This window comes from Sceloporus occidentalis, unplaced genomic scaffold (genome assembly GCF_023333645.1).
Source record: "Sceloporus occidentalis isolate IW3139 unplaced genomic scaffold, rSceOcc1.0.p SCAF_6, whole genome shotgun sequence".
Taxonomy (NCBI): domain Eukaryota; kingdom Metazoa; phylum Chordata; class Lepidosauria; order Squamata; family Phrynosomatidae; genus Sceloporus; species Sceloporus occidentalis.
Window position 1 is genome coordinate 3,524,947 of NW_028316986.1, and position 27,208 is coordinate 3,552,154.

At 42.1% G+C, this 27,208-nt stretch overlaps 1 protein-coding gene across 2 annotated transcripts in view; it reads right to left on the minus strand.

Moving 5' to 3' along the window:
• Window positions 1-4,016: 4,016 nt before the first annotated feature.
• Window positions 4,017-27,208, minus strand: part of LOC149310337 (prepronociceptin-like) — a 55,871-nt gene continuing 32,679 nt past the window's right edge. Inside the window, exons 1-3 of one of the 2 annotated variants that reach the window (XM_089528268.1) lie at window positions 20,142-20,202; window positions 16,692-16,835; window positions 4,017-7,230 (exon numbers count right to left, since the gene is read on the minus strand). In XM_089528268.1, the coding sequence (XP_089384394.1) occupies window positions 6,685-7,230; window positions 16,692-16,835; window positions 20,142-20,198 (747 nt within the window). In that variant the 5' untranslated portion in view covers window positions 20,199-20,202 and the 3' untranslated portion in view covers window positions 4,017-6,684. Of the gene's footprint in view, window positions 7,231-16,691; window positions 16,836-20,141; window positions 20,203-27,208 lie in introns of those variants that run through there. The other variant, XM_089528269.1, reaches the window with a different exon arrangement.

Sequence of the window (27,208 nt, forward strand, 5' to 3'; positions counted from 1 at the left end):
CTTGCTGAAGGAGTGTGGGCAGTTGTAGACAAACAGACATTGCAAAAATACCATGCACAACCCATTCTTGGGCATATCTATATTGACTACAATGGTACTGACTCCCTGGTGAATGTGTTAAACCCTCATAGCCTGATGCTCAGGCTGGAATCCTATTGGTGTCCTATACTTGTGTAAATTTCCTTACACATGTGGCTGTACTTTTTAGGCTGTTGTGCAAGGGAAGTATTCAGTTCATGATTGCTTAACTTCCAAGTTCAAACTACAGGAAAAGAGATCCCACCTCAACATTCAGAGGAACGTCCTGACAGTAAGAGCTGTTTGACAGTGAAATAGGTTGCCTTGGAGTGTGATGGAGTCTCCTTCTTTGAAGGTTTTTAAACAGAGGCTGGATGGCCATTTATCGAGGAGTGCTTTGATGGTATATTCCTGCATGGCAGAAGGGGGTTGGATTGGATGGCCCTTGGGGTCTCTTCTAACTATGACTCTATAAGTCTATGATTTCACATTGCCCTAAATCCTACCATTAGTCCTAAGTAGAGGAGAGCCAATGGGATTTACTCATGTCTTGACACACTATTCACCAGTTTAGTCAATGGGTCTACTGTAGCTGGGATGAACCAACAGGATTGCAGCCATGCATTAGGAAAAGGCAGTGAAGGGTGTTACTATTCAGTATGAAACACTAGTTTGCACAAGTTGTCCTATGCATGCAAAGTGATTTTTTTGGAACCTTGTTCAATGGTGTATCCAGCTGATGGCTGCAGAATCCATGTGTGTTGCCCTTGGATGTTATACATCACCATTGCCCAATGTGTTTACAGCCCTGTGCGTTTATCCAAGTATATTGCACTACCTTGTCATTCAGTATAGGGATCACATAATACAGCTCTGCCAGTTTTATTTGTTTTTATTTTAAAAAGCAGCATTGGCATTTGGAGAATGGTGAAGGAAGCCTGGAAAAAGACAAACACATTTTTGGTGCTGGATTGCAGCAGCGGGTCTGCAGTAAACACCAGATCCAGTTGTAGCCATGTTTGCTTACCTGCACCAGGCAAGTAAAGCAGCAACTGCCTCTAGGATCCCTTACTGAGCATTCATAAGGAGCAAAACGGAAAGGAAAAAGGAGATCAAACCAGCTATACCCAGGGCTCACTCCCACTTACATTTAAACTGGTTTGCGATTTGCCTTTGCAAATCACTTCCATAAGGTCCATCGGTCCCGCCATGAAAGTGGATCTTTTCATTATCCTCTTGTAATTGCTTCTTTTTTGGCACGATTGTTGTCCCCACTAATTTGCTCTGCTTCAAAATGCATGTCAATCATCTGTGAGTCATCAGTGATGTATGCGGCAGCTTGGGCAGCCCTGCTTGGGATATATATATATCTATATTGATAGAAGATTCAATTCATTGGAATATATATGTATTGACAGAAGATTCAATTCATTGGTTTTGCAGCTACTTGCCTCACTATGAGCTGCCGTCGGATCACCCGGGTAATTGCAAGTAGTTGCAAAACCAATGAATCTACTCTTTTATCATTTTTTTTTAAATTGATAGAAGATTTGATTCATTGGTTTTGCAGCTACTTGTCTCACTGATTACCAGGCAGTTGCAAAATAAATAAATTGAATCTTCTATCAATTCAATTCATTTTTTAAAAAAATTATGCACTCATAGTTCAGACCAGAAGCAGAAAGGCAGCACTGAGAGAGGGGGCGGGGGGGAGATCTACCAAAAACCGAAGAGGGATGGTAAACACCCCTCTGCCATGAGTCCCTCCCCTCCAGAATGATGCAACTCAGATCCGTCGTTCCCACTTGTTGAACTCGCTCCGGAATTGATTCTTTTCAAAAGAACTGCCTAAGAACTAGTGTCAGGAAAGAGTAGGGTTTTTGCATTTGCCTCGCTTCATCATGATTGAAACCGATCACAGTAGGATCAGAACTGGTTTCAAATGGGAACAACGGTTATATAACCTGATCAGCAATTCGCTTTAAATCATAGTGGGAATGTGGTTCTAACATGTTTCATCCACCCCATAGATCTGTAAGTTTGGCCACCAAAACTGAAAAGGTAAGAAAAGTGGAAGCTTGTGAAAGATAATGTCTTCCCTGATACATTTTGGAAGATGCCTTCAAGCAACCTCTAGAAGGTTCAAAAGGTTGTTGGTTTTTTAAACAAGGCTTCCCTGTTGTTGTTCCAATAATTTCTGACTTCTGGTGACCTTAAGGCAAACCTGTGATGGGGCTTTCTTTGTTACATGCCCTTTAGGTTTTCACTCTCAGCCTCAGAAAACCACCTAAGTCAGAAATGGCTTGAAGGCACACATCAACAGCAACCAAGTTTTACCCTCGACTTATCCACAGGCCATATCAAAATTCATAATTCTGGTCACAAAACCTGCCCTCAACTTATAAATGAGGCTGACTTATACATGAGCACATATGGTATAGTCAGCCCTCTGTATCTACGGATCTTTTTTATCCGTGGATTTAAGCATCCATGGCTTGAAAATATTCAAAGAAACATAAATTCCAAAAATCAAGCCTTGACTTTGCCATTTTATATAAGGGGCTCCGTTTTACTACCCCAATATATTTAATGGGACTTGAGCTTGCATGAATTTTGATATCTATGGGGGATCCTGGAACCAAAGCCCAGCAGATACTAAGGGCCCACTGTATATTGTTTTATTTGTGTGTTGTCCTGAGATCTCTTGATCGAAGATGGGACAAAACGGTTTTAAGAAACTAATAAACCCATTCCAGCTCAAAGGCAGATGTCCCGGCAGAATAAGAAGCGATGGTGGAGAGCACTGCAGAGTAACACCACATCCGTCGACGGTGTGCCGATTACAATGCGACAGTCGAAATAGAAAACTAATTTATTCATCTTTTCTCTTTTTTTTTCTGTTTGCTATGTACAAGTTTAATGGAGAGATTTATTTTGTGTCGGAAACAATTAAAAAGAGCAGGGCATGTGTTTCATTTCCCCCCTTTTTTAGATTTCCCCCACCCCTTAAACATTCAACAGTAAACAGAAGAAGTCGATCCCCAGCCCAAGTACATTGTTTACAATCCGTCATGCGCTTCTGATCCAAACATTTTTGTTATCGGACCGGGCAGAGAGAAAGCGGGCCACAGATGCCACGCGAAAACTCCTGGCCGTGGTGGAGACTGCAAAAATACATCTTTGAAAGGGAAGAGTGCGGAGACAGCAGCTTTGACAAAAAGGCATGCCATGGATAGAGAGAGAGAGAAGAAGAGCGCAGAAGGGAAGGAAACAGGTAACATAAATCCACAAACACCAAAGCTCTGCCGTTTCAAAGACGTCAACCCCGTTTGGGAACATATCGGTGGCTACATCTACACTGAGGAATTAATCCAGTTTGACACTGCTTTAATTGCCCTGGTTCCATGCAATGGAATTATTGAAATAGTTATACATGTTTTATTCTGTCTGTAAAGCATCATGTACATGGATGATACTGTGTAAATAAATAAATAAATAATCCTGGGATTTGCAGTTTTGGGAACTATTTAGCCTTCTCCATCAGAGATCTATGGAGCCACAACAAACTACAAATCCCAGGATTTCAGAGAATGGAGCCATGACCTTCAAAACTGTTAATTCTGCAACATGGCAACTATCCGCACAACAAGACTGTAGCATTTTGATACCACTTTCACCGCAATAGTTCCTTCCTAGGACTAGAAAGAATTTTCTCTGTTTTCTGTTCCCATGTTGAAAAATTCCTAACAGTCAATGAGAACTGTGTGAATTTTTCCCCTTGTATTTTAATGTCACAACGTTTTGTGGAGTTGATTGTTCTGTGCAAGGAGGCGCACGGCATGGACTGCTGCAAAGCTGCTGCCACACTGCAGAATTAATGCAGTTTAATACTGCTTTAACTGTCATGGCTCCATTCTAGGGAATCCTGGGATTTGTAGTTTCTCTCTGACAGAGAAGGCTAACTAGCTCACAAAACCACAACTCCAAGAATTCCATGGCAATTAAAGCAATGTGAAACTGCATTAATTATACAGTGTAGATGCAGCCTAAGTCTTGATTTGAGTAGATCCATTAAATCAATTGGATTTACTTTTTAACTATCATCCATAGCTGGTTTTGTGTGTTTTTTTTAAATGGGTGTAAAACCTTATTTTCTGCGCAGAAAATAAAGAAAGCAGACTTCTGCATTTTAAAAACTCTATTTTTCTATGTTGAAAGATTATTCTACAATAATTTGTAAGGTTCAAAAATAGGAAGAAAGTTGCAAAGGAGGGTTCATTTTCTTCTGCACTATTACAATAATGTGATTTCTGCAATTAAACTATGTAAGGATGAAATTGTTGTGAATTTCAGCCTAGAGACTTCTGGAATAGTATTTTAAATTCTTTGCAGAGAGCTCTGATGCTACAGTTCATTGGAATATACTAGAGAATTCTAAGTATAACCCAAACTATACATCCCAGGTTTCCATAAAACAGAACCGTGGCAGTTGAACTGGTATGACACTGGTATATTTCTGCAATGTGGATACAGCCTGGATCTTGATTTCTGCCCTAATTAAATCTCAGCTGTGCATTTATCTCGTGAATTTAGCTACAAACTTCCCCGGACAACTGTGAGGAAGTAAGAACATTTCCTACTTTACGTAGAATGAGGTGGTAGAATCAGAGTTGGGAAAAGTGACCTTTCTGAGCTACAACTCCCAGGTTCCTTCAGCCATCCTATCCTCCGACTGGGGAGTTTCTGGGAGATGTAGTCCAACCAAAGAAACTTTTCCAAGCTCTGGAAGAATTCTGTACTGGATAACAAACTATAAACTGTTCGCAGTGAGTGGTTGCCTTTTGAAATGCATCCTAGCAGAATTAAAACAAAAGCTGTGGTTCGTACTGCAGAAATAATCCAGGTTGACACCACTTTAAATGCCGTGGCTCAGTAGTATGGAATTCTGGGAATTATAGTTCACCATGGCACCAGAGCTCTCTGAAAGAGAAATCTAAGTATCTCACAGAACTGCAGTTCCCAGGATGCCATAGCATTGAGCCATGGCAGTGAGAGTGGTGTCAACTTGGATTATTTCTGCAATGCAGATTCAATCACAGTCAATCTTGCTGCATGGAGAAAGCTACCATGTCAAAGAGAAAGTGCTAGTTTACTATTAGGTGGGATACACTGGCATTCATTTATTCTTTGTAGACCATATTTATATGTCACTCAGGAATGCTCTTGTTGGCTCATAATAATGACAAAACACAACCGACGGCAAATGGTGAAATATGAAGTGGAACATAAAATCAGTCTAACAGGGAGAGCAGTGGAAAATAGGATTTGCGTAGGGTCATGTCTCAGAATTCTGTTTCGTATTTCATACCACTTTATATTTCATAATAAATAGAAAGGTTCATAATAGACTCCAGCTACACAGCAGAATTAATACAGTTTGACACCCCTTTAACTGCCATGGCTCAGTGCTATGGAATCCTGGAATTTGTAGTTTGGTGAGATGTTTAGCCTTCTCTGTCAGAGACCTCTGGCACCACAACAAACTACAAATCCCAGGATTCCATAAGATGGAGACATGGCAGTTGAAGTGGTGTCAAACTGCATTAGTTCCGTTGGTGCATCTGCACTGTAGAAATCATGCAGTTTGACACCACTTTTAGTACTCTAGCTCCATCCCATGGAATCCTGGAATTTGTAGCTTTACAAGATCCTTAGCCTTCTTTGCCAAAGAGTGCTGGTGCCTCACAATGCTACAAATCCCAATATCCTGTTGGATGGAGCCATGGCAGTTAAAGTGGTGTCAAACTGCATTATTTCTACAATGCAGATGCACCTTTAGTCTCACCAAATCTGGTGGAAGAAAGAATGATCTATTTCCTGTTGTAAGTCCTGACTAAAATAGAGCCATCCATTCTGTTTGCTTCCTTTACGTATTGATTCAATGTTCAATTTTCATTTTCCAAATTTCATATTTGGTGAGTCTGCTTTAGTTGGGACTAACCAAGGCCTGATCTGCACTGCAGGAATAATGGAGTTTGACAACGCTTTAACTGCCATGGCTTAATGCTATGGAATTTTGGGATCTGTAGTTTGTTGTGGCTCCAGAGCTCTCTGAAATAAAAAGCTGAATAGCTCACAAAACTAAAAATCTTTGAATTCCATAGCATGGAGACAGGGCTGTTAGAGCGATGTCAGAATGCATTAATTCTGCAGTACAGATGCAGCAATAACATAGTTTAGCACCACTTTATATGCTGTAGCTCCATCCTATGGAATCCTGGGATTTGTAGTTTGTTGTATTACCAGAGCTCACTGACAGAGAGAGCCATGGCAGTTAAAGTGGTGTCAGACTGTTTTATTTCTGCAGTGCAGATGCAGCCAAAGAGGATTCTGGGTGATATTTGGGCTTGGGTTAGAAAAATGGGAGGAATATTAGTACTATTACTATGATACAAAGACACTTTGAGTTTTTCCCCTTTGAAGGAATGCTGGATTCCCCTTTCAGTGACAAGGACTGGCGTTTTGTTTTTCGGGCATGGAGGGTCGGAACAGGGTTGGTATCTCGAGCTACGGCAGACCTGAAACCAATTCACACAACATGTTGGTGGTACAAGAAATAAAGGAAAAACGACGCCTGGGAACCCAGAGGAAAGTCCGCCCGTCTGCTTAGATCTCGTTCTGTTCCTTCAGGTCATTGTCGGCCAAGCCGTCGTACTCGATGGAACGAGGAGACATCCCGAGGTACTGTTTGAGGAATTCGCTGAACCGCTTCTGGTTGTGCCACTTCCGGGCGGACTTCCGGACCCCGATGAAGCCTCCGAATCGCTTCTGGAGCTCTTGCACTCCTGGGTCGGCCAGTTGCCCGTAAGTGAACGATCTGCTCAGGAAGTCCCCAAGGGGGTCTTGCCGGCCACCGTCGCTGGTGCCTTCTTCTTCCACTGGCGGCTGACGGATGAGGCTGCTCGTTTTAGAGACCCGCTTCTCACCTTCCTCCTTGCTGAGGTCCACCACCCTGGTCAGGTCTCCGGAGGGCTGAAGGCTCCCTCGGCTTCTCAAGAAGCGGCCGTTCCAGAACTCCAAGGGCCGATCGTCTTCGTCGTCCAGGATCCCAAAACTTAGCGGCAAAGAAGATGCTTTCCCGCTGGTCGCTTTGTTGCAAAGGTCCCAGGTGGCTCTCGAAAAGAGCCTCCCCTCACACTCCATGACACAAATCTGCAGGGAAAGAACCACAATAGGATTAATACAAGTTGGAAGAGATCCCCAAAGGCCATTCAATCCAGCGCCCTTCTGCCATGCAGGCAAGCACCATCAAGGCACAGTCAAGGCATTTTTGAAGAAGCAGTTGTGCATCCAAATTCACTCCTAGTTTTTGGACACCTGGCACATACCCTTCAAGGGTCACCAGACATCCTCCTTTTCCAGGACCAGTGGCATCACTAGCGGGTACGGGGGTGCAGACCGTGCCAGTGACACCCCAATATTTTAAAATAAAATTCTATTTAAAAAATATAAAATAACAAAGTTTACAATATGAAATTATGCAATTCCTTCAAAGAAGAAAACAAAACCCCAAGATCCCCCCCACCCCCATCCAAATTAATGCCAGGCCATCTAACTATCATATTACCAAATTATAACAGTTTTCCAGATGATTTCTCTAAATATTGTGCACAGTTCTTGTTCCTTAAATCTTCTTCTTTCTATTATATAGATTAAATGTTTCTCAAAATTTTTTATTTCTTCTAAATTTCTGTTTTGTTACCAAAAAACCAGAACAAAGCTCTTTTATTTTTCTTCCTCTCCTTCTCTTCTTTTCTTCCCTTCTCTTTCCCCCCTTAATTTATATAATTCCAAGATTTCTCACAATAATCTATTAAAGGTTGCCAACTTTGTGTATGTTTCTCAGACAATTCTCCTATTTCAATCAATAATTTATCTATTTAATAAATTTCTATAATTTTAAACTTCCAGTCATCAAGAGATGGTTTAAACCAAGGTTAAACCATTGTTTAAAACAAGGTTAAACTATGATTTAAACCAAGATTAAACCATGGTTTAAACCAGTGTTTAAACCAACTTGGTTTAAACCTGCCAACCTTGCTTCTCAGTATGTTCCTGCTGCATGTGTCTTCATCCACATTAATGACTTTTGTCCTCCTGATCGCACTTTGATGTCGGTTGGCCACAAATGTCCTGTGAAATATTGGAGGTTATGCCACTAGATGTAAATGGACATTTGCACTTTCCTTATTCAAACTGGAAGCTGAGTAATAATAGGACATAAGGACTGCAACCCATGAAATATACCTGCATATGGAGATATCTTGCAATAGCATTACACAACCCCTGTGCAGAATACTAACATTGCACAGCACATATTGATGACACTGTGCAATGCGCAAGGCCCAACCACAGTGTGCAACATTGCTCTACCTGCCATTCCACTTGCACCACTGTCAGCAGAATATATTTATTTATACGGTGAACAAACTGCCCTCCATGTGCAGTTGGCCCTTTGTCTTGCTAACAGAATGCCAGCCATTGTGTGTAAATGTATGTGTAATTCTGTAATTTTTTCTCTGCCTTTGAAAAATAATAACCACTTTCATTTCTATCCAAACTTCAGGATTGTGCAGCTCCCACCCATGAACCTTCTTCTTCAATGGGAAAATGGACACTTTGTCACATATTAAAAACCAGTAATAACATGCTTTGGTTAAGGCTGCGAACTCTCATTTCAGGAGTGCATGGCTATGGTAAAATCAATCATCTCTCTCTTGGTTCAAGAAGGGGAAAAAAGCCGGGGAAAGATTATTGCTCTGATTTTCTTTTGAGCTGCTGGCTATTTTGGAATGAACCTCTTTCTCTTTTATTCTCTCTCGCCCACCTACCTTTAAACTAGAGGATTAAGAAGAAGAAAATGCAGACCCCCAAGTTTCAGAATCAGTGTTGATAGGAACAAGGTGTGTGTAGAAATAAAGGAGTTTGGCACCACTTTAACTGCCATGAGTCTACCCTAGAGAATCCTGGGATCTGTAGTTTGTAGTTTGAGCTCTCTGTCAGAAAAGGCTAAATATCTCTCAAAACTAAAAAAACCAGATTACCATAGCATCGAGCCATGGCAGTTAGTGGTGTCAAACTGCATTAATTCTGCAGTGTAGATGCAGCCTCAGGCATTGAAACCTCCTGAATAACTTTGGGCAAGTCACACTGTCTCAGCCTTAGACAAAGGCAATGGCAAACTTCCTCTGAATCAATCTGGCCAAGAAATCCCTGGGACAGAGGTGCTCTAAGCAGGAGTCAGCTTGAAGAGACATCAGGCGTTGGTGGACTTTCCTTGGCTGGAGATTTTCAAACAAAGTGTAGATGGGCATCTCTAAGGAATACATTGTAGTTGTGGATTCTTGCACTGGCAAAGGGTTGGACTAGGTGACTCCTTGTGGTCACTTCCGAGTCCGGACCTTATCGCACACACAATTTTAAACGTTCTGGGGATGGAAGGAGGACGCTCGTGTGCACGCGCGTGCTGCAGAAAACGGAGTTTATCGCACATGAATACGTCCTCCAAGAGGCCCTGTTCCGTCCCCGGCGCGCACCCGTTCGCGTCCAGTCCTGACGGGCGTGATTTTTTGCTGACGGAAGGTAATCCATCAGGCAAAAATCACGCCCGCCAGGACTGGACGCGAATGGGTGCGCGCAGGGGACGGAACAGGGCCTCTTGGAGGACATATTAGTGTGCGAAAAACTCCGTTTTCTGCAGCACGCGCGCGCGCACGAGCGTCCTCCTTCCGTCCCCAGAATGTGTGTGCGATAAGGTCCTCCGACTCTATAGAGTAGGCCCTTGGTATCTGCTGGGATTTGGTTCCAGGAGTCCCATGGATATCAAAATCCTATTCAAGTCCTCTTAAATACAAAGAATAATGTAATGGTGCCACTTACATAAAATGGCAAAATCAAGGTTTCTTTATACAGTCAGTCCTCCATATCCACTGATTCCATCATCCATGGCTTGAAAGTACAATCAGCCCTTCTTATACATGGATTTTTTAAACATGGATTCAAGCATCCATGGTTTGAAAATATTCAAAAAAGTATACATTTCAAATATCAAACCTTGATTTTCCATTTTTTCTTAAATAAGGGACACATTTTGTTATGCCATTATATTTCATGGGACTTGAGCATCCACGGATTTTGTTATCCACGGGGGATCTTGGAACCCAGCACATAACAAAGGTCCACTGTATTCAAAAGAAATATTCATTCCAAAAGACAAATCTTGAATTTGGCCTTGTATATAAAAGACATTATTTTACTATGACATGGAATTAAACAGGACTTGAGCATCCACAGATTTTGGGATCCGTGGGGGGTCCTGGAACTAAACACCAGCAGATACCAAGGGATCCCTGTATATTTTCTTAAACATTTTCAAGCTGTCAATGCTTGAATCTGTGGATAAAGAATCTGTGGATACAGAGGACTGGCTGTAATTCAAAACAAATCCTCCAAATTTATTTCCTGACATCTGGTTGCTATTGCCAGCGTAAGTGTAGAAAAATCAACACAGCTAAAAAAGGAGTTTATTTTCACTGTGAAAACTTCTGAATATCATGGAACGAAATGTCAAGCATACACAAAGCAACATAGCCCCAGTGTAGAATTAAAGCCCCTAGATTCAGCTGCTAACAATACGAAATGATTCCCACTGGAAATGCTGCAGCGAAAGAACAGTAAATGCTTTTGAGCCTGAACAAAAGGGGTTGGTTCATCACACTTGACTTTTAATGGCCTCTTGCTGTGAATTCAATTCTCTCTGAACAAAAGGACCGTGGGGTTAACATCATGACCCCTTCAGAGGGCCCATTTGCAAGGAATTAGCTCAAAAGAGCAAGAAGTGATGGACAAGGAATGGTTGGGGGTCAAAAGGATCTAATCTGAACACTCTGCAAAAGTGTAAGAGGCCTGACTTATCTGATACCGAATCTTCCAGAGAAGGAGTTGAGCATCACCGCTTGGCTGAAATAGTCAGAAAGTCAAGGCTTCCACTTTTGTGTCGTAAACTATGTGGAATTAGAAATCATAAGAGTTGGAAGGGATCCCAAGGGTCATGTAGTCTAAATCCCTGCCCCATTAGAATAATAGACTCATAGGAGTTTATCACAAGGAGGTCGGGAGTTTATCCCATGAATATCCCAGTAAAATAGCATAATTATACAAAACGATTTCACATGACATCGTACAAAATCCACCATTAAAGTGGTCACAAAGAAGCATTAAAGTACATCTTTTTACTTTCAGGATTTCAGCAACAATACATTTTTGACATCACTTTATTTGTGCAATTGCGTGTAATAATCATTCGTGCAATTACTCCCCATTTCCCCTTTGTTTGTGGGATGCTTTAAATGCACTTTAATCTCTCTTTAATGCCAAAATTAATCCCAGTGTGATAAACTCCAGAGAGTTGGAAGGGACCGAAAGGGTCATTTAGGTCTAAAACACACTGCAGAAATAATCCAGTTTGAGACCACTTTGGCCTCATTCCCACTACAAGATAAATAGTTTTTTGAATCTAATTGAAGTGATTTAGTGCCAAATAGACGTCCACACAATTTGAGCCGTGATTGAACCTACACATTTAATCCATTTTGTGTTCACATTCAGCAAGGGATCGATTCAACATGGAGTTGCGCCACAGGTTGGTTTATTATGTACTGGGAATGAAGCTTTTAACTGCCCTGGCTCAGTAATAAAGAATCCTGGGAACTGTAGTTTATTGTGGCATCAGAGCTCTTTGATAGAGAAGGCTAAATGTCTCACAAAACTACAATTCCCAGAATTCCCTAGTATTGAGCGAGGGCAGTTAAAGTGATCTCAAACTGGACTTTTTCTGCAGTGTATTTTAGACCCTAGTCAACCTCTCTGTTGATGTGTTGTTTTTGATGTTGTTGTTGTGGTGGTGGTGGCAGTGTGCCTTCAAGTCTTTTCCAACTTTTCCGAAGGTGAACCTATTATGGGGTTTTCTTGGCAAGAGCTGTTCTGAGAAGGTTTGCTTCCTCTGAGGCTAAGAGCATGCAGCTTGCTCATGGTCACCCAGTAGGTCTCAAGACTAAGAATCCAACGCTGGTCTCCAAAAGCGTAGGCTGGATTTCTGCAATGCGCTCTACATCGGACTTCTTTTGTACCAGGTCTGGAAACTCCAACTGGTTCAGAATATGGCAGCTAGATCGATTGCAAATACATCCAGGAGTGATCCCATTACACTGATCTTAAAATCACTCCACTGGCTGCCAATGAGTTTCTGGGCAAAGTACACAATTTTGGTTATTATCTTTAAAGCCCTCCAGGGAAGGGCAAGATTTTGCTCTCTCCCCTCCTCTCTTTTCTTCTTCAGACTTTATCACACGGAGGAAAATAAGGGATTCAAAAGGCATTATCCAGGGAAAGTTGTGCGACTGCAGTTAAGATTATCACACAATATCAAGATCAGAAAGGGCATATCCTGGGAATAACCAGGGAATAACCAGAAACAACTCATTCATGGGATGATTCATTTGTTGCTGGTTATTCCTGGGATAAGCCCTCTCTAATAGTGACATGTGTGATAATCTTAGCTGCGATCGTGCTAATGCCTTTTGAATTCCTTTATTTCCCCCTGTGTGATAAAGCCCTTCTTCCTGCTGAAATTAACTGGGTGCGAAGTACTTTTGCTCTTTGAACCCAGTTTGTAGCAATGGAAGCAAGCTGGAAATAAAAGGGGAAAGTGGGAGGAGGAGATTTAAAAAAACAGGACATTTTGAAAGCAGCTGGAAAAGTGGGACAACAGACAATAAATCTGGACGGTCCCTGACAATTTGGGACAGTTGGACAGTATGGCATTCTCGGTTGATGCCCATCCCTTTGTCCCTTCTGAAATTAGTGGCGGTACCCTTCTAAATTGCACACTCAGTTGTGTGTTTGGTTGCAGAATGAAACCATTAAACACAATCGATGCTTGCAGAGATTCACAATCCATCCTGATGTGGAGATTTACAGTACTAGTCAAATGCTCTCAGTCTCAGGGGAAACACATGGCAAACCTCCTCTGACAAGTCTTGCCAAGAAAACCTCATGACAGGTTCACCTTAGGGTTGCCATAAGTCAGAAACGACTTGAAGGCACACAGCGACGATGATGACAATAACTGAGTACCCCTTGCCTAAAAAAAAAATCCTATGAAATTCTTTAGCCCAAAACACACTGCAGAAATAATCCAGTTTGAGACCGCTTTAAGTGTCCTGGTGCTATGGAATTCTGGGAACTGTAGTTTGTGAGACATTTAGCCTTCTCTAACAGAGAGCTGTGATGCCACAATAAACTACAGTTCCCCAAATTCCCTAGCACTGAACCAGGGGAGTTAAAGCAGTCTCAAACTGGATTATTTCTGCAGTGTGTTTTGGACCTTAGAGTCACCCTAAGTTGTCAAGTGACTTAAAGTACACACAAACACATGCCAATGGTTCCCAAACTTTGGTCCTCCAGTAGTTTTGGACTTCAGTTCCCAGAATTTCTGACTGTTGGCCAATCTGTCTGGGGATTCTGGGCAGGGAAGCCCCAAACGTTTGGGAACCAAACAAAGATGTAGAAACTTTGCCTCAAAATGCCAGAATCTTTTTTTAAACAAGGTTGCATTTTTGGACTTTAGAGGCATTGCTACAAAGACTCTCTTGACGCAGGTCTTCCATTTTAAAATTTACATCCCTATCATTGTTAGCCATCGTGTCCGGATCAGTGATCCAAAACGAGGCCAGATGTTCCTAGCCTCTTGCCATTGCCGTCACGTCCCATCTCAGGGTGCAGCTGAGTTGGACAGCTTGCAAGAGGGCTGCGCTTTCTGCAGTGACCTTCATTCAAGGTGGAGTCCATTACAGGAGAATTTGTCATCTCCTGGAAATGAGGAGTCCGTGCGGCACGGCACAGAGCATGGAGGCGCTCCAAATAAATCTTAATGACCTGGCCATTGCCTTCTCTAATGCTGCCCTGGTGCTCTCGCATCAGCATCACGGAAGGCGGTTTCATTCATTTCTTTTCTCCATTCATTCATTCATTCATTCATTCTAGGTTTATCAAACCACCCAACTGTGACAGTAGGAGGTGAGAAAACCTCCAGGAGGAGATCTGGTAACCCTCAATGCAAAGGTTTGCCTTCCCCAATGCTTCTAATATTTGATAGCTTTAGGATACTCAGGAATTGAAGCTTTGCCTCTTTTGGAGGAAATGTATACTTTTTCTGCTTTCTCTAATTTCAATGAGAATCTGCCTTCCCCAGTACTTCAAATAGTTGATGGCTTTAGTATATTCAGGACCTGAAGTTTTGTCTCTTTTTAGGAAGTGTATACTTTTTTTCTGCCTTGCCCAGTGTATCAAATATTGTATAGCTTTAGTAGACTCAGGAACTGAAGTTTTGTCTCTTCTGGAGGAAATGTATACTTTTTTTGGTGCATTTCTGTTTTCCCCAGTGCTTCCAATGTTGGGTAGCTTTAGTATACTCAGGAATATAAGTTTTGCCTCTTTTGGAGGAAACGCATACTGTTCTGTGCATCCTCTAACCATTTAGGGCTACCAGATCTCAGGGCCTGGTCTTGAGTCTCCAATTTTCATAGGTCATCTACCATAGAATCATTGAATCCTAGGACCTTATCACACTAGCGAAATCCTGCTGACAAATGGGATTTAAAGTAGATTAAAATTTTAAAAAACCCACAAATGTGGGAAGTTTAACACACGACATTTCGCCAGACCAGCAATAATGGGAAAATAAAGTGAATGTAAAGGGGACAAAAATGGCAGCTTTTTACTTTTGGGAAGTTCCGAAAGTAAAAAGCTGCCATTTTTATCCCCTTTACGTTTGCTTTATTTTCACGTTGTTTCTGGTCTGGCAAAACGCCGTGTGATAAACTTCTTGCATTTGCATTTTTTTAAAAAAATAAAAATACTGTAAATTCTCCTTCTCGCTAGTGTGACAAAGTCCTTTCTCTGGAGGACTTGAAACAGATGATGGATGAGCATTTTTCAGAGGTGCTGTAGGTGTGTATTCCCGCATGGCAGGAGCTGAGCTAGATAACCTTGAGGTCCCTTCCAACTCTATAAGTCTATGCTGTGTACAACAGCCTATTCTGTCACAGCCAGGATGCGCAGATGGAAGTCCATCAGGCTTGAATGCACTTCCAAGGAGGTTCAGGTGGTGATGTGACCTTCGCTAATAGGAGTCGCTCCTGCGATGATCTGTTTTTTGGGTTCCGCTCAATCAGAAACAGAGCAAGGCAGGAGAAAGAGGTAGGAAATCAATGCTCATCAAAGGCTCCTCAGATGGGAAGAAGCAAGAACAATAAGAGACAGAGAGAGGAAAAATGACCCTCGCAAAACTGTCACCATTGATCAACAACAAGAGGGCGAAAAGACACAGTAAAAAAGGATGGTGTTTACTTCCATCTCTGCTTTTAAAAGTCTTTGCTCTTTGTGTTTTAGCCAGGGGAGGCTGGTGACTCAGATGTAAGGGAGAGATGTCCCTAATTTCCACTTCTTGAACCAGCCATGAAAGAAAACATAATTATCCTGCCATTTTTTGCTCTTTTGTGAATTTGGTGACAAGGTTTTTCCCCGTTAGACCTGCACACAACAATGGGAATGTGGAAGGAAAGGGCACCCCGCCTTGCATGCAGTTGTAAAAAGAAGGTACAAAAATGTGTTCTCTTAAGGGGAAAAATGCTTAGATTAAGCATTATAGTGTACAGAAGTGAAAATATTATGAGAACTACATATAAAATATGTGCATTTTTTTAAAAACAGGGAAACGGGAGAAAATGAGGTTAAAATGAAAACCTAAAACAGACAGATTGTGTTACACAATTCCTCCACCCCAAAGAGGTCGATAGGCAACTTGGGTACTATTGCCTTGAGGCAACTTGAGTAGTAGCACCTTGAGGCAACTTAAGTTGGTCTTTAGATAACTTGGTTACTGATGCCTTGAGGCTACTTGAGTTGATCTTTAGGCAGCAAGGCCTTGAGACAACCTGAGTAGCTGAATAGGCAACTTGAATGCTCTACTCCTGAGCTACAGCTGCTCCCATGAATGAGGCGAAGCAATTGCCCAATAAAAGCCACATAGCCATCCTTACTGTGGGTTTGTGTAGATTACTTATAAACCCCAAAGTTTACTGGTTACATTATGCAGGCCCAAAACTCTGAATTGGGTCTGGGCTGTTTACACAGTGCCTAGACCCAATTCCATCCCTTGTCCCACATTAAAAAGACTTACCTTTTTGTTCTGGGTTTTCCAGAAAACCTGGAGCAAAACATAGGGATGACAGCTTGCTAACTTGCCACACAGTCCCCTGCTGAGTTGCTTTGACTCCCATCTGCATCACCACCCAACTGGCAGGGACCGTTGCAAGGCAGGCACTTGTCATTTGCCAAAAACCTGCAGCAGGTAAGGGGGGATTGGGAAGGAATTTGGGGCCCGAATACTCTGGGGGGTAGCCTGGAGTATTCTGGCAAATGTAGATGAGTCCTTGTCTGTGCCACTAGCAAGAATATGCTAAGTGGGTGCCAACCAGTGTGGGGAAAAGTTGTGCCCTTCATTATTTGGGTTCATCAGTTGAGACATTATAAAAATGGAGGCAGCTACTCACAAGAAGGCTGAAGTCATCCTGTTGACTGTACAAATGTCTGTGGCAACTGAGGCAGTCCTTCCGGCAGTCACTGAGTGCATAGGCAAATGCACAAAACAACAAGATGCTCCACAGGAAGATTCGCATGGTGTCCCTCTCAAAAGGCTACCAAAGGAGAAGAGAAAAAGAAAGACAGGTCACGTCGTGCCAAAAGCACTCTCACCATTCCTTGGACTGTGAGGATGGAAGGGAAACCGGAAAATCTTTCAAGGGGAGCTCATTTTTTTACACACATCATTGACCTATATGCAAAGGGCTCTCGTAGCACCTTTGAAACTAAGTGCGCAAAAGAGGTCATAGCACGAGCTTTCATAGACTTGGGAGATTATCACGCAGAGATGGGATAGGGATGGGATCGCTCCCCCGTCCTTATCCCGTCATACATGAGAGCGATTGCGCGAAAGCCTTTGAAAATGTAACGCCAATCCTGTCACTGAAGAGGCATTGCATTAACACAAACTCCTGTTAATGCAAAATGCTGGGCAATGCCACTTCATTGATGGGACAATGATAAGAACAGCGTGATGTCATATGAAAGGCTTTCACGTGATCACTGTCACTCATGCTTCCCAGATGGAATCATGTCTAGATAAGTGCGACATCGTCTGAAAGTGCGATCACGCGGGAAGGATGGGACAGGGACATGACAATGACCATCGTCCCCCATCTTCGAGAATGTATGCCACTGGCAGGTCCATTTTATTTTACTTTACTTTATTCTATTTTATGTGCAGCGCTGTGTAAACCTACAGCACTTTATAAATAAAGTATTATTATTATTATTATTATTATTATTATTATTTCATCTGGGCACCAAATGGTTACTTGGCCGTTCCCCAAGGCCTCGTTGATTCATCTCAAACACTGATGTTGACAGTTTTAAACTTTTAAATCCTTTACGTAAAAATATGTTTTTATTTCAAATTTGCATGAAAGAAGATAAAACTAAATAAAGAAAAAGAATCAAAAAGTTATATAAACAAAAAGCAAAACAATTCAAAGAAAAAACAAATCAGTAATTAAACAACACAAAATTAAATATTTACATCAAATAACATCAGACGCTAAAAACACCAAAACGTCCGCTGCCCCCACCCAACCCAAACTTCCCGCTATTCACTAATGGCATTCAAATAAACTTTATCATATTAAAACCCTTTTAAATCTATTTTGATGCATTATTATGTGTAATATGTTTTCAGGACATTTAAATTATGTTTCTTGTTTTACATTATTTGCTTTTACATTTTTCTTGTAAGCTGCCCTGAGACAGTTTTATTATTAGGGGGTCGTTTGTTTGGGAAATTTTAATAATTACATCTTGAGGGTGGAGTGTGGGAAAGATGAGGTTGGGATTTGAACCCAGTACCCTGTTTTAGAGGCCTGATACTGGCAAAGAAAGTCCTAAAACCTTTTTCCAGCATGGAAAAAACTCGAGAAACCCCCCATCATGGCACGTTAAACCACTAAAATAACCTTTCTCTAACTAGTTAATGTTCCTTTTTGAAATGGAATGTGGTTGCTCCCTCATTACCCCTAAAAGTGACGACTTGGAGGTAATGGAATTGCTTTCTACCTTGGTCCATTAATCGAAATGGAGGCAGCAGCCAAGAAATCAGAAGAAGAGCTAAGACTTGGAAAGGCAGCTCTCAAGGAACTAGGGATGATCCTCAAATGCAAAATTGATCATTTAATACCAAAGTCAGACTCAAAAGTGATCCAAATGCATTTGTGATTTCTATGTATGTTGGACAGTGGAGAAAGCTGGTAAGGAGAGAAGCAACACATTTGAAATGTGGTGCTGGAGGAGAGTTTTATGGATACTGTGGGTGGTCAGATTACAAATGAATGAGTCTTGGAGCAAATCAAGCCTGAAGTCTCCTGAGAAGCCGAAATGACTAAACTGTAGTTATTGTACTTTGGGCATATTATGAAAAGACTTGACTCACTGGAAAATACAGTCATGCTCAGTAGACTGGAAGGCAATAGGAAAAGAGGGAACATGCATGACAGGCAGATTTGATTCACTTAAGGAAGCCACAACTCGGTCCTAGTCAGAGTAGGTGGGATAGAAATAAAAAGTTATTATTATTATTATTATTATTATTATTATTATTATTATCATCATTATTATTAACTGATGTCCTGAGTTTGCAAGATCTGAGCAGGGCAGTGGATGACTGTGAACTCTTGGAGGTCTCTCATTCACTATAAGTCACCATAAAGTCAAAGCCAACTTGATGGCAAATAAACACAATAAGAACAATAAGAACAGGAACAATTCCTCAACAGACAGGTCCTAGTCTCTGGAGCAGCAGAAAAGAAGCTTGCTCCATCCTCAATATGACATTCCATGTTTAAATACTGGAAGGGATGTCATATTGAGGATAGAGCCAGCTTGTTTTCTGCTGCTCCAGAGAACAGGACATGGAGAAAAGGATGGAATCTAGAGGAAAAGAGATTCCACCTAAACTTTAGGAAGAACAACCTGATGGAAGTTAGGAAATTTTAAATTTAGAGATAAGGAAAGATGGGGAAACTGGGGGAATTAGAATTAGGAAAGGGTGACACATTGAGGATGGAGCAAGCTTGTTTTCTGCTGCTCCAGAGACTAGAACATGGAGCAATGAATGCAAGCTACAGGAAAAGAGATTCCACCTTAACATTAGGAGGAATTTCCTGAGAGTAAGGGCTGTCCGACAGTGGAACAGACTCCTTCCTCGGAGTGCAGTGGAGTCTCCTTCCTTGGAGTTCTTTAAACAGAGGCTGGATGGCCATCTGTCATGTATACTTTGATTGAGAGTTCCCTGCATGACAGAATGGGGTTGGACTGGATGGCCCTTGCGGTCTCTTCCAACTCTAGGATTCTATGGTTCTAAATACAAACTTAAAAGGATTTCCTGATGACTTGATCATAATGACAGAAGACCGAAGAAAGAGTATTGACCCTCTATTGCAAAAAATTAAATGTTTTGGTAAATATGCAGGTTTCAAAATAAATACTGATAAAACAAAGATTTTAGCAAACAACAAAGTCAGGGGGAAATCAGGGGTTTAAATAGACACTTTCCCGGGAAAGTCGCACAATCACAGTGAAGATTTTCACACACATTGTGATTAGAGAGGACTTATCCTGGGAATAACAAGGGAATAATCAGCAACAAACCATTCATGAGATTTCCTGGTTGCTGGTTATTCCTTGGTTATTTGGGGGATAAGTCCTCTTTAATTGCGATGTTGTGTGATAATATTCACTGCCATCACACGACTTTCCCAGGAAAATGACTGTTTAAACCCCCGATTTTCCCCGTGTGATAAAGTCCACACGCTCTCAGCCCAGAAAACTCCATGTTCACCTTAGGGTTGCCATGAGTAGGAAATGACTTGAAGGCACACAACAACAAATCACACCTCTGTTCCTTTGTGTGATAATCCAGGAGGAAACGTGAATTGCAGTTTTGCATTCATGATATCTCAGAGATTGCACCAGGCAGCAGCTTGTCACAGTTAGAAGTGTGTTACGACAGGCATCTCTCTCTCCCTCTCTCTCTCTCTTTTTTGGGGGGGATTCCTGATTTGTATTTCATTTCATGCAAGTGAGATGGCCCCCAACCAGTTTCTTCACCAGCTGACAGACAGACTGGAAAGCATTAGGCTCCCATTCCTGGCTGGAGGGAAATTTGTCTTATGACGCACACCTCGCCACACAAGGGATGGAAGGAAGCATTGTGCAAAGGCTGACACACTCTGGAAAGCATTGCTGCTCCTTCCTCACCCCCAGGGAGATTTAAAGAAAGTATATTCATTTGTGAGAGCCAGCATGGTATTGTGTTTGGAGTGTGGTGCTAAGACCCTGGTAGACCAGGATTCAAATCCTTGCTCTGCCCTGGAAACTGACTGGGGCCTCATTCCCAATACATAATAAACTGGTTTTCAAACCAATATGAACTGGTTTAAATGGCCCTTGTTTCCACTTGTGCCAAATTTCTGGTGCAGTTTGTCTGTGGGGGGCAGCACTAAACCCATTTAAACCAGTTGTTCCAGATCCATGGCATTCCTCGCTTCTTTTGAAATGAATCGATTCAGCTCAAGTATGAATGTGCCATCTATTTGATTCCGTTCCTGTGGCGTGGTCACCCCTGTGGGGTGACTCCATGTTGAATCAATCCATTGCCGAATGTGAACATGAAGTGGATTAAATTGAAATGGGTAAGTTCGAATAATGTGAACGTCTATTTGGCGCTAAATCACTTCATTGATTTGACTCAAAATCTATTTATTTTGTAGTGGGGATGAGGCCATCGTGTCTTTGAGCAAGTCTCACTCTCTCAGCCTTGGAAGGCAATGGAAGCCTCCTCTGGATAGATCTGGCCAAACAAACCCTTGGAGAGGGTTGGCGTAAGTCAGCTTGTTGTTTTCTTTCATGCAGTTGACTCAAAGCCAGAGACAGTGTGCTGTATTGGTTTGGATGTTGTCTAGGGCTCCAGGAGACCAGATAGTTGTGAGTGTGTGTGTGTGTGTGTGTGTGTGTGTGTGTGTGTGTGTGTATATATATATATATATAAAATACAGTGGTCCCTCCACTTTCGCTGGGGCTAGGGGTGAAAGATGTCTGTGAATGTAGAAAAACCACAATTTTTTTTTAAAAAACACTTTTTTTAACCTAAGAGAACACCTCTCTAGGAATCTCCAAGTGCTCCATTGCAACTCTGTGGCCAACATCTGCCAGAAGCTGATCATGGAATCAAGATGAAGGACCTACCAATGTCTAGAGAAGTGTTTTCTCTAGGAGCGTCTAGGCCAGTGATGGCAAACATTTTATTTAGAGACTGAGGCGTGTTACAGGCCACCCCTTTGGGGCGGCCTGTAGGCACTCCTTTCCCCACCAGATTGGGGCCTCAGCTGCCAGAACAGCAGCCTCTGAGGCCTCGATCCGCCGCTTTCCAGGCCACAGGGAAGTGGCAAAAGGACGCTTCCCCGCGGCCTGGAAAGGGGTGTCCTTGGGGCTTCATGCCCCAAGGACACCGGACGGCGGTGGGGAGGAGGAGAAAGGAGCCGCTCGGCCCTTTTCCCTTTTGCGTCGCTGGCTGTGCCAGCGACGCAAACCGCGGAAGGAGCTCCGTTTCGGTTTTGCTCCCTCATGAGGCGCAAAGATGTCACGTCTGCGCTGCCCCATTTGGAGGTGGCGCGTTCGTGACGTCGTAATGGCAGCCCCCGTGTGGAACGGGCACCGCCATTTTGTACGTCCTGGGGACGTATTAGGGTTAGGTGCATGCGTAAGGCACACATGCATGTGTGGTGGCAATGTAAATATGTACCCAAATTTTGGGGAAAAGTGATAATAGAAATAGAAAGTATTATGAATATAAAAATAGATAGAAGTCAGAATATAGTATTGTTATCATCATATTACTCAGAGATATGGGGGGAAAAGAAGAAAAAGATTTGATAACAAATTTGATCATAGCAACGAGATAAATTATAGCAAGATGTTGGAAAACGAAAATAACTGTACAATTGGAGGAGTGGCATAAAGAGGTTTGGAAATTAGCAAATGATGATAAATTGACATGGAGGTTGAAAGTAAAAAAAAAGGGATTATGGAAAAGAATTGATTTTGATGGAATTTGGAAAGAATTTATTGAGAAAGTATTGAGAAAAGAAGGTGGGAGATTACCTCCACGAGAGCAACTGAGATTTTTGGATGCAATATAAGGGTGAAAATGGCTCTAAGGAAGGGGAGCACTAAGGTGGGATATTAAAGATATTCAGATAAATTGTAAAATAGAATACAGAATTATGTATTGTGTAATATGCATTGTATGAATTTAGTTTCAATAAAAATTATTTCTAAAAAACAAGGAAGGCAATGGCATACCAACTCTAAACAAATCTGGTCTAGATGACCCTATGTCATAGTCATCCAGAGTTGGAAGTTGACTTGAAGGCACTAGGTACAATGGCATGGTATAATAATCTGAATTTTGAACTAGGGATTGAAGAGAACAGGGTTTCTTGGGCAAGTCACACACTCTCAGCCTTAGAGGAAGGCAACAGCAAACCTCCTTGGAAATAAATCCTGCCAAGGCAACCCTAAGATAGAGTTGCCATACGTTACCGTCAGCTTGAAGGCACATAACAACATCAATCTTTCTCTCTCTTAAAACCCCTGCTGTCAAAACAAGTCAGAACATCACATAAAATATATCACAAGAACAGATCTTCTTTGGCAGCAGTCATGCCTTCGAGAAGAGCAGTTGAAAACCATCAAACTGCTGAACGCTACTAAAAAAAAAAACAACCCTGAAGTATTTAATACCAGAAAAACAAAACCAAGAATGATTAAGTATGCTGGAAAATAAAACCAATAATTGTTGAACGTCCCCTAAAATAAAACACATTTTCCTCTCTGGTTCCTGAAAAAATCATAGATTTGATGCCCAGGTGAGCAGGAGAAAGAGTTTCCATAATTTAAGTGCCATCATGAAAATACGCTTTATTATTACATTTCTATTTATTTGTATCCCGTTTCCTCCCCAAAATTGGGACTCCAAGCGGCTTACAGTCTAAAAACACAGTGAGATTAAAAACTTACAAAAGCAACAATTAAAATGGAATTAAAGTATTGTTTAGTCTTTGTCTGGGAGCCACTTGTGTCGGCAAAGACTCATAGAGCAGGTTAAATTCACGTATTTTGATTTTTAAAAAATTCACAAAATAAAATCACAAAGGCATGGGAACCGCTGATAAATTGTATGAGAAAGGAATGGTGGGATATGTTTATAATTGGAATGGAGTAAAACCTACAATTGGAAAATTCTCCCAGGCCGCGGGAATGAAAAAAGAATAGGTGATTTATAAGAAGGGAAAAAAGAGCTGGGAAGTCTTTTAGGTTATGTTTTATGTAATATAGGTATTGTTTGTTATTGTAATTGTATTGTTTGTTATAGTAAGCCCGAGGGCAGGGAACCGTCCAATTGAAAAGATTGTATGTACAGTGCTGTGTAAATTTACAGCGCTTTATAAATAAAGCTTAATAATAATAATAATAATAATAATAATAATAATAATAATAATAACAATGTTTTGTATGTATGTATGTATTTATGCTACAGTATTGATTAACGTCAATTTATTAAGGAACCTACAAAGGTAATCCAGTCTAACCCCCTGCCAGTGAAGGACTCTACGGTTAAAGTTTCCCTGGGAAATGACCATCAGATCACTGTTTAAAGACCTTCAAAAGAGGAGAATCCCTGCAGTTTGTTGAATAGCACTATCTCATAGGTTTGTTAAGGTCTAATCAGACTCTCCTTTCTTGCAATATGGATCCACTGGTGTGGGTCCCATCCTTTTGAGTAGGAGAACATAAACCTCTCCATCTTCCACCTGATCATTCTGTTGTTCCACATAACAGCTTTTCAAGTGCTTGGTGGTGGCTTAGGCTGCATCTACACTACAGAAATAACGCAGTTTGACACCACTTTTGGCTCAATGCTGTGCAATCATGGGATGTTTAGTTTCTTGAGATGATTTAGCTTTCTCTGTGAGAGAGCTCTGGTGCCACAGCAAGCCACAAATCCCAGGATGCCATAAAATGAAGCCATGATAGTTAAAATGGTGTCAAATACATAAATTCTGCAGTGCAAATGCAGTCTTAGGAGCTTATCGCATGAACTTTAAAACTGTTTCAAGCCTCCTGGGCTGGAGCTGGGACGCGGGATGGAGGTGGGGATTATCGCATGCTAAACTGCCACCAAATCTTTGCCCACCATCAGCCCAGGTCCACTTCACCAGCAATTGTTAGAAGTCAGAAGTTGTCTGGCTTCTATAAAGTGCAGGCAGAGCGCGGCTGGGACCTGGTCTGATGGCAGGCAGCGATTTAGCATGCAATAATTCCCGCCTCCATCCCACGTCCCGGCTCCAGCCCAGAAGGCTTGAAAAGGTTTTAGAGTTCATGCAATAAGCTCCTGAGTTTTGTCTGCTTCAGGCTGAACAACCATCATACTGAATATGAATGTAGTACAAGGTTGGTGGATCAATGCTCAGTGTCCATGGATGCCAATCCATTGTGCAATTGCAGTGCATGAGTACAATGGCAATGCAGCTGAAGTTATTTTTTCCTAGGAGCAGCTGCAGATAGACTTGCACCCAGAGCTCAGGGCGCTTTTGTTTCTCAGAGGGGAAAAAGGCAGCAAACATGTCAAGCGATGGGCTGCTTGAGGATACTATGGAGTTTATCACATTAGCGAGATCCCGTGGGAAAACGGGATTTAAAGGAGAGTTGAGTTGAAGAAAAACCGGAAATGCCCAAAGTTTATCACATGACATCGCTGTTAACGTGAAATAACGGAAGTTAAACCAAAGTTAAACCAGAGAAAAACGGCAGCTTTTTACTTTCTGGAAATTCCAAAAGTAAAAAAGTGGCATTTTTCTCCAGTTTAACTTCAGTTTAACTTCGCATCATTTCACTTTACCAGCAATTCGGTCTGATAAATTTCCCGAATTTGCGAGTTCTGCTTACATTCAAATTCAACTTAATTCTCCTTTAAATCCCATTTTCCCATGGGATATCGCTAGTGTGATAAAGCTCTATGCAAAGGCTGAAAGGGTTTCCCTCCCCCTTAATTTCAGCACAATGAAGAAATGAAAGGAATGATTTAAATGTAGATTCAGGGTCTGTACAGATGGGCAGCATGCAGCTGCCTCTTTACTGGCTGGATTGGGGCAGCAGCAACCTCATGCCGTGGCACCAATCCGGCCTCTGGAGAGCACAAAAAGGAATCTATGGTTCAAGTATCCCTGGGAAATGACCATCTGATCACTGTTTAAAGACCTTCAAAAGAGGAGAATCCCTGCAGTTTGTTGAATAGGGTGACACAGCCACAGCGGCACAACTTAATGATGCCCTTCGGGGCTGCACCATGTATATGCAGCACCGGAGTCAAGCCATGATGCCGCACACCGTGTGGAAGGGCATACGGCACCATGAAGTGAGGGGGCAGAGTCAAGGTGTCCAACGTGTTGACGTTGTGCCCTGGCTCCGCCTACAGGCTGGCACAAAGTGCAGGTCTAGGCCCTCAGTCGAGGGTTTCTTGCTAGTCAAGTACAGTCACTCCTCTGTTTTCGCAAGGGATATGTTCAAGACACACACACCCCACGAAAATGAAAATTTGGAAATATTCAAGCCCCATTGGCTTGAATGGCAGCATGCACCCGGGGGCACCTGCAGGTGTGTGCCATAGGCATGCACCCCATTCTTTCCCCCTTCATTTGCTGCTAGCGAACAGGTGAGGGACGCAGTTTCCAAGTGCTCAAAAATGGAGGGTCGACTGCACAAGTTTAAGCATTTGACTTGCTCAGAGTATCTTGCAAATATCTTGCAAGCCAGCAAGGCATTTCAACAAAGGCAAGTTCATCAGAAAAAGACAGTTGAGTAAATAATAAAACACAATACATGCAATATAGCTGTACATAAACCATTAGAAATGAATTTATATAAGTGTTGTTAGCTTTTATTTTGTAATGGTCTAGGTTTTTCTTCAGAGTCCTATGTCTTCTGGTACCATGTTCTTCCTGGCGTTGTGACGTCTGGTCAACCTGAGCTGAGTGGTGCCGGGATGCATCTTCCAATGGTTACTAATGGGCTGTGGGTTCTGCCCCAGAGATGCCCAGATACCTGGTCACAGAAAGGGGAAGCCTGGCATGGTAAGGCTGGGGGACCTATATGCTCTGCAGCATTATTGTTTGCTCTCAGATGATGGCTGCAAGCTCAGCCTAGAGTTACTGGCACTTAAGGCCATTTATTTCAATAGAGTTAAGTGCACATAACTCCTTGTCAGATTGCAGCTATTGTTGAGTTACAGGATGCGTCAGTTCCATTCTAGCAACCTGAGGCTGTGTGCCCATTGCTCTTCCTTTAACAAAGCAACCTCTTGGCAATCATCTATCCAACCGCTCAGACGGAACCGTGGGAGAGACAAGTGGCCGTGCATCAAAATTGCACTGGCTGATTAGAAGGATCCATGGCCCTTTATAATCACTTCCCATCTTTCTTTTTTTAAAAGAAGAAACAACTAAACTATTTAATCACATTGTGAAAGAATGAGCAAACATCTCTTTGCTCCCTGCATTTAATAGCCACCTTCCTGTATTTGAGGGAATTGCTTGATTAGGGTGACGGCAGCAACTGATGGGCGGATGACGATGTATAGTCCTCCCTTTGCTTGTGAGAGAGATTCAAGAGCAGACAAATAGCATTTAGCGTTTACATTTCTATACCGCTTCGTAATGAACTCAGCACTCTCTATGTGGTTTACAATCTGTATGCCACTTGCCCCCAACAAACTAGGTGCTCATTTTACTGACCTACGAAAGGATGAAAGACTGAGAGGCTGTGCAGACTACCTCAAGGGGTGGCCTGCAGCCTCCTCCAGCTGCACCAGATCAGGACCGTGGCAACCACACACCGCAGCCCC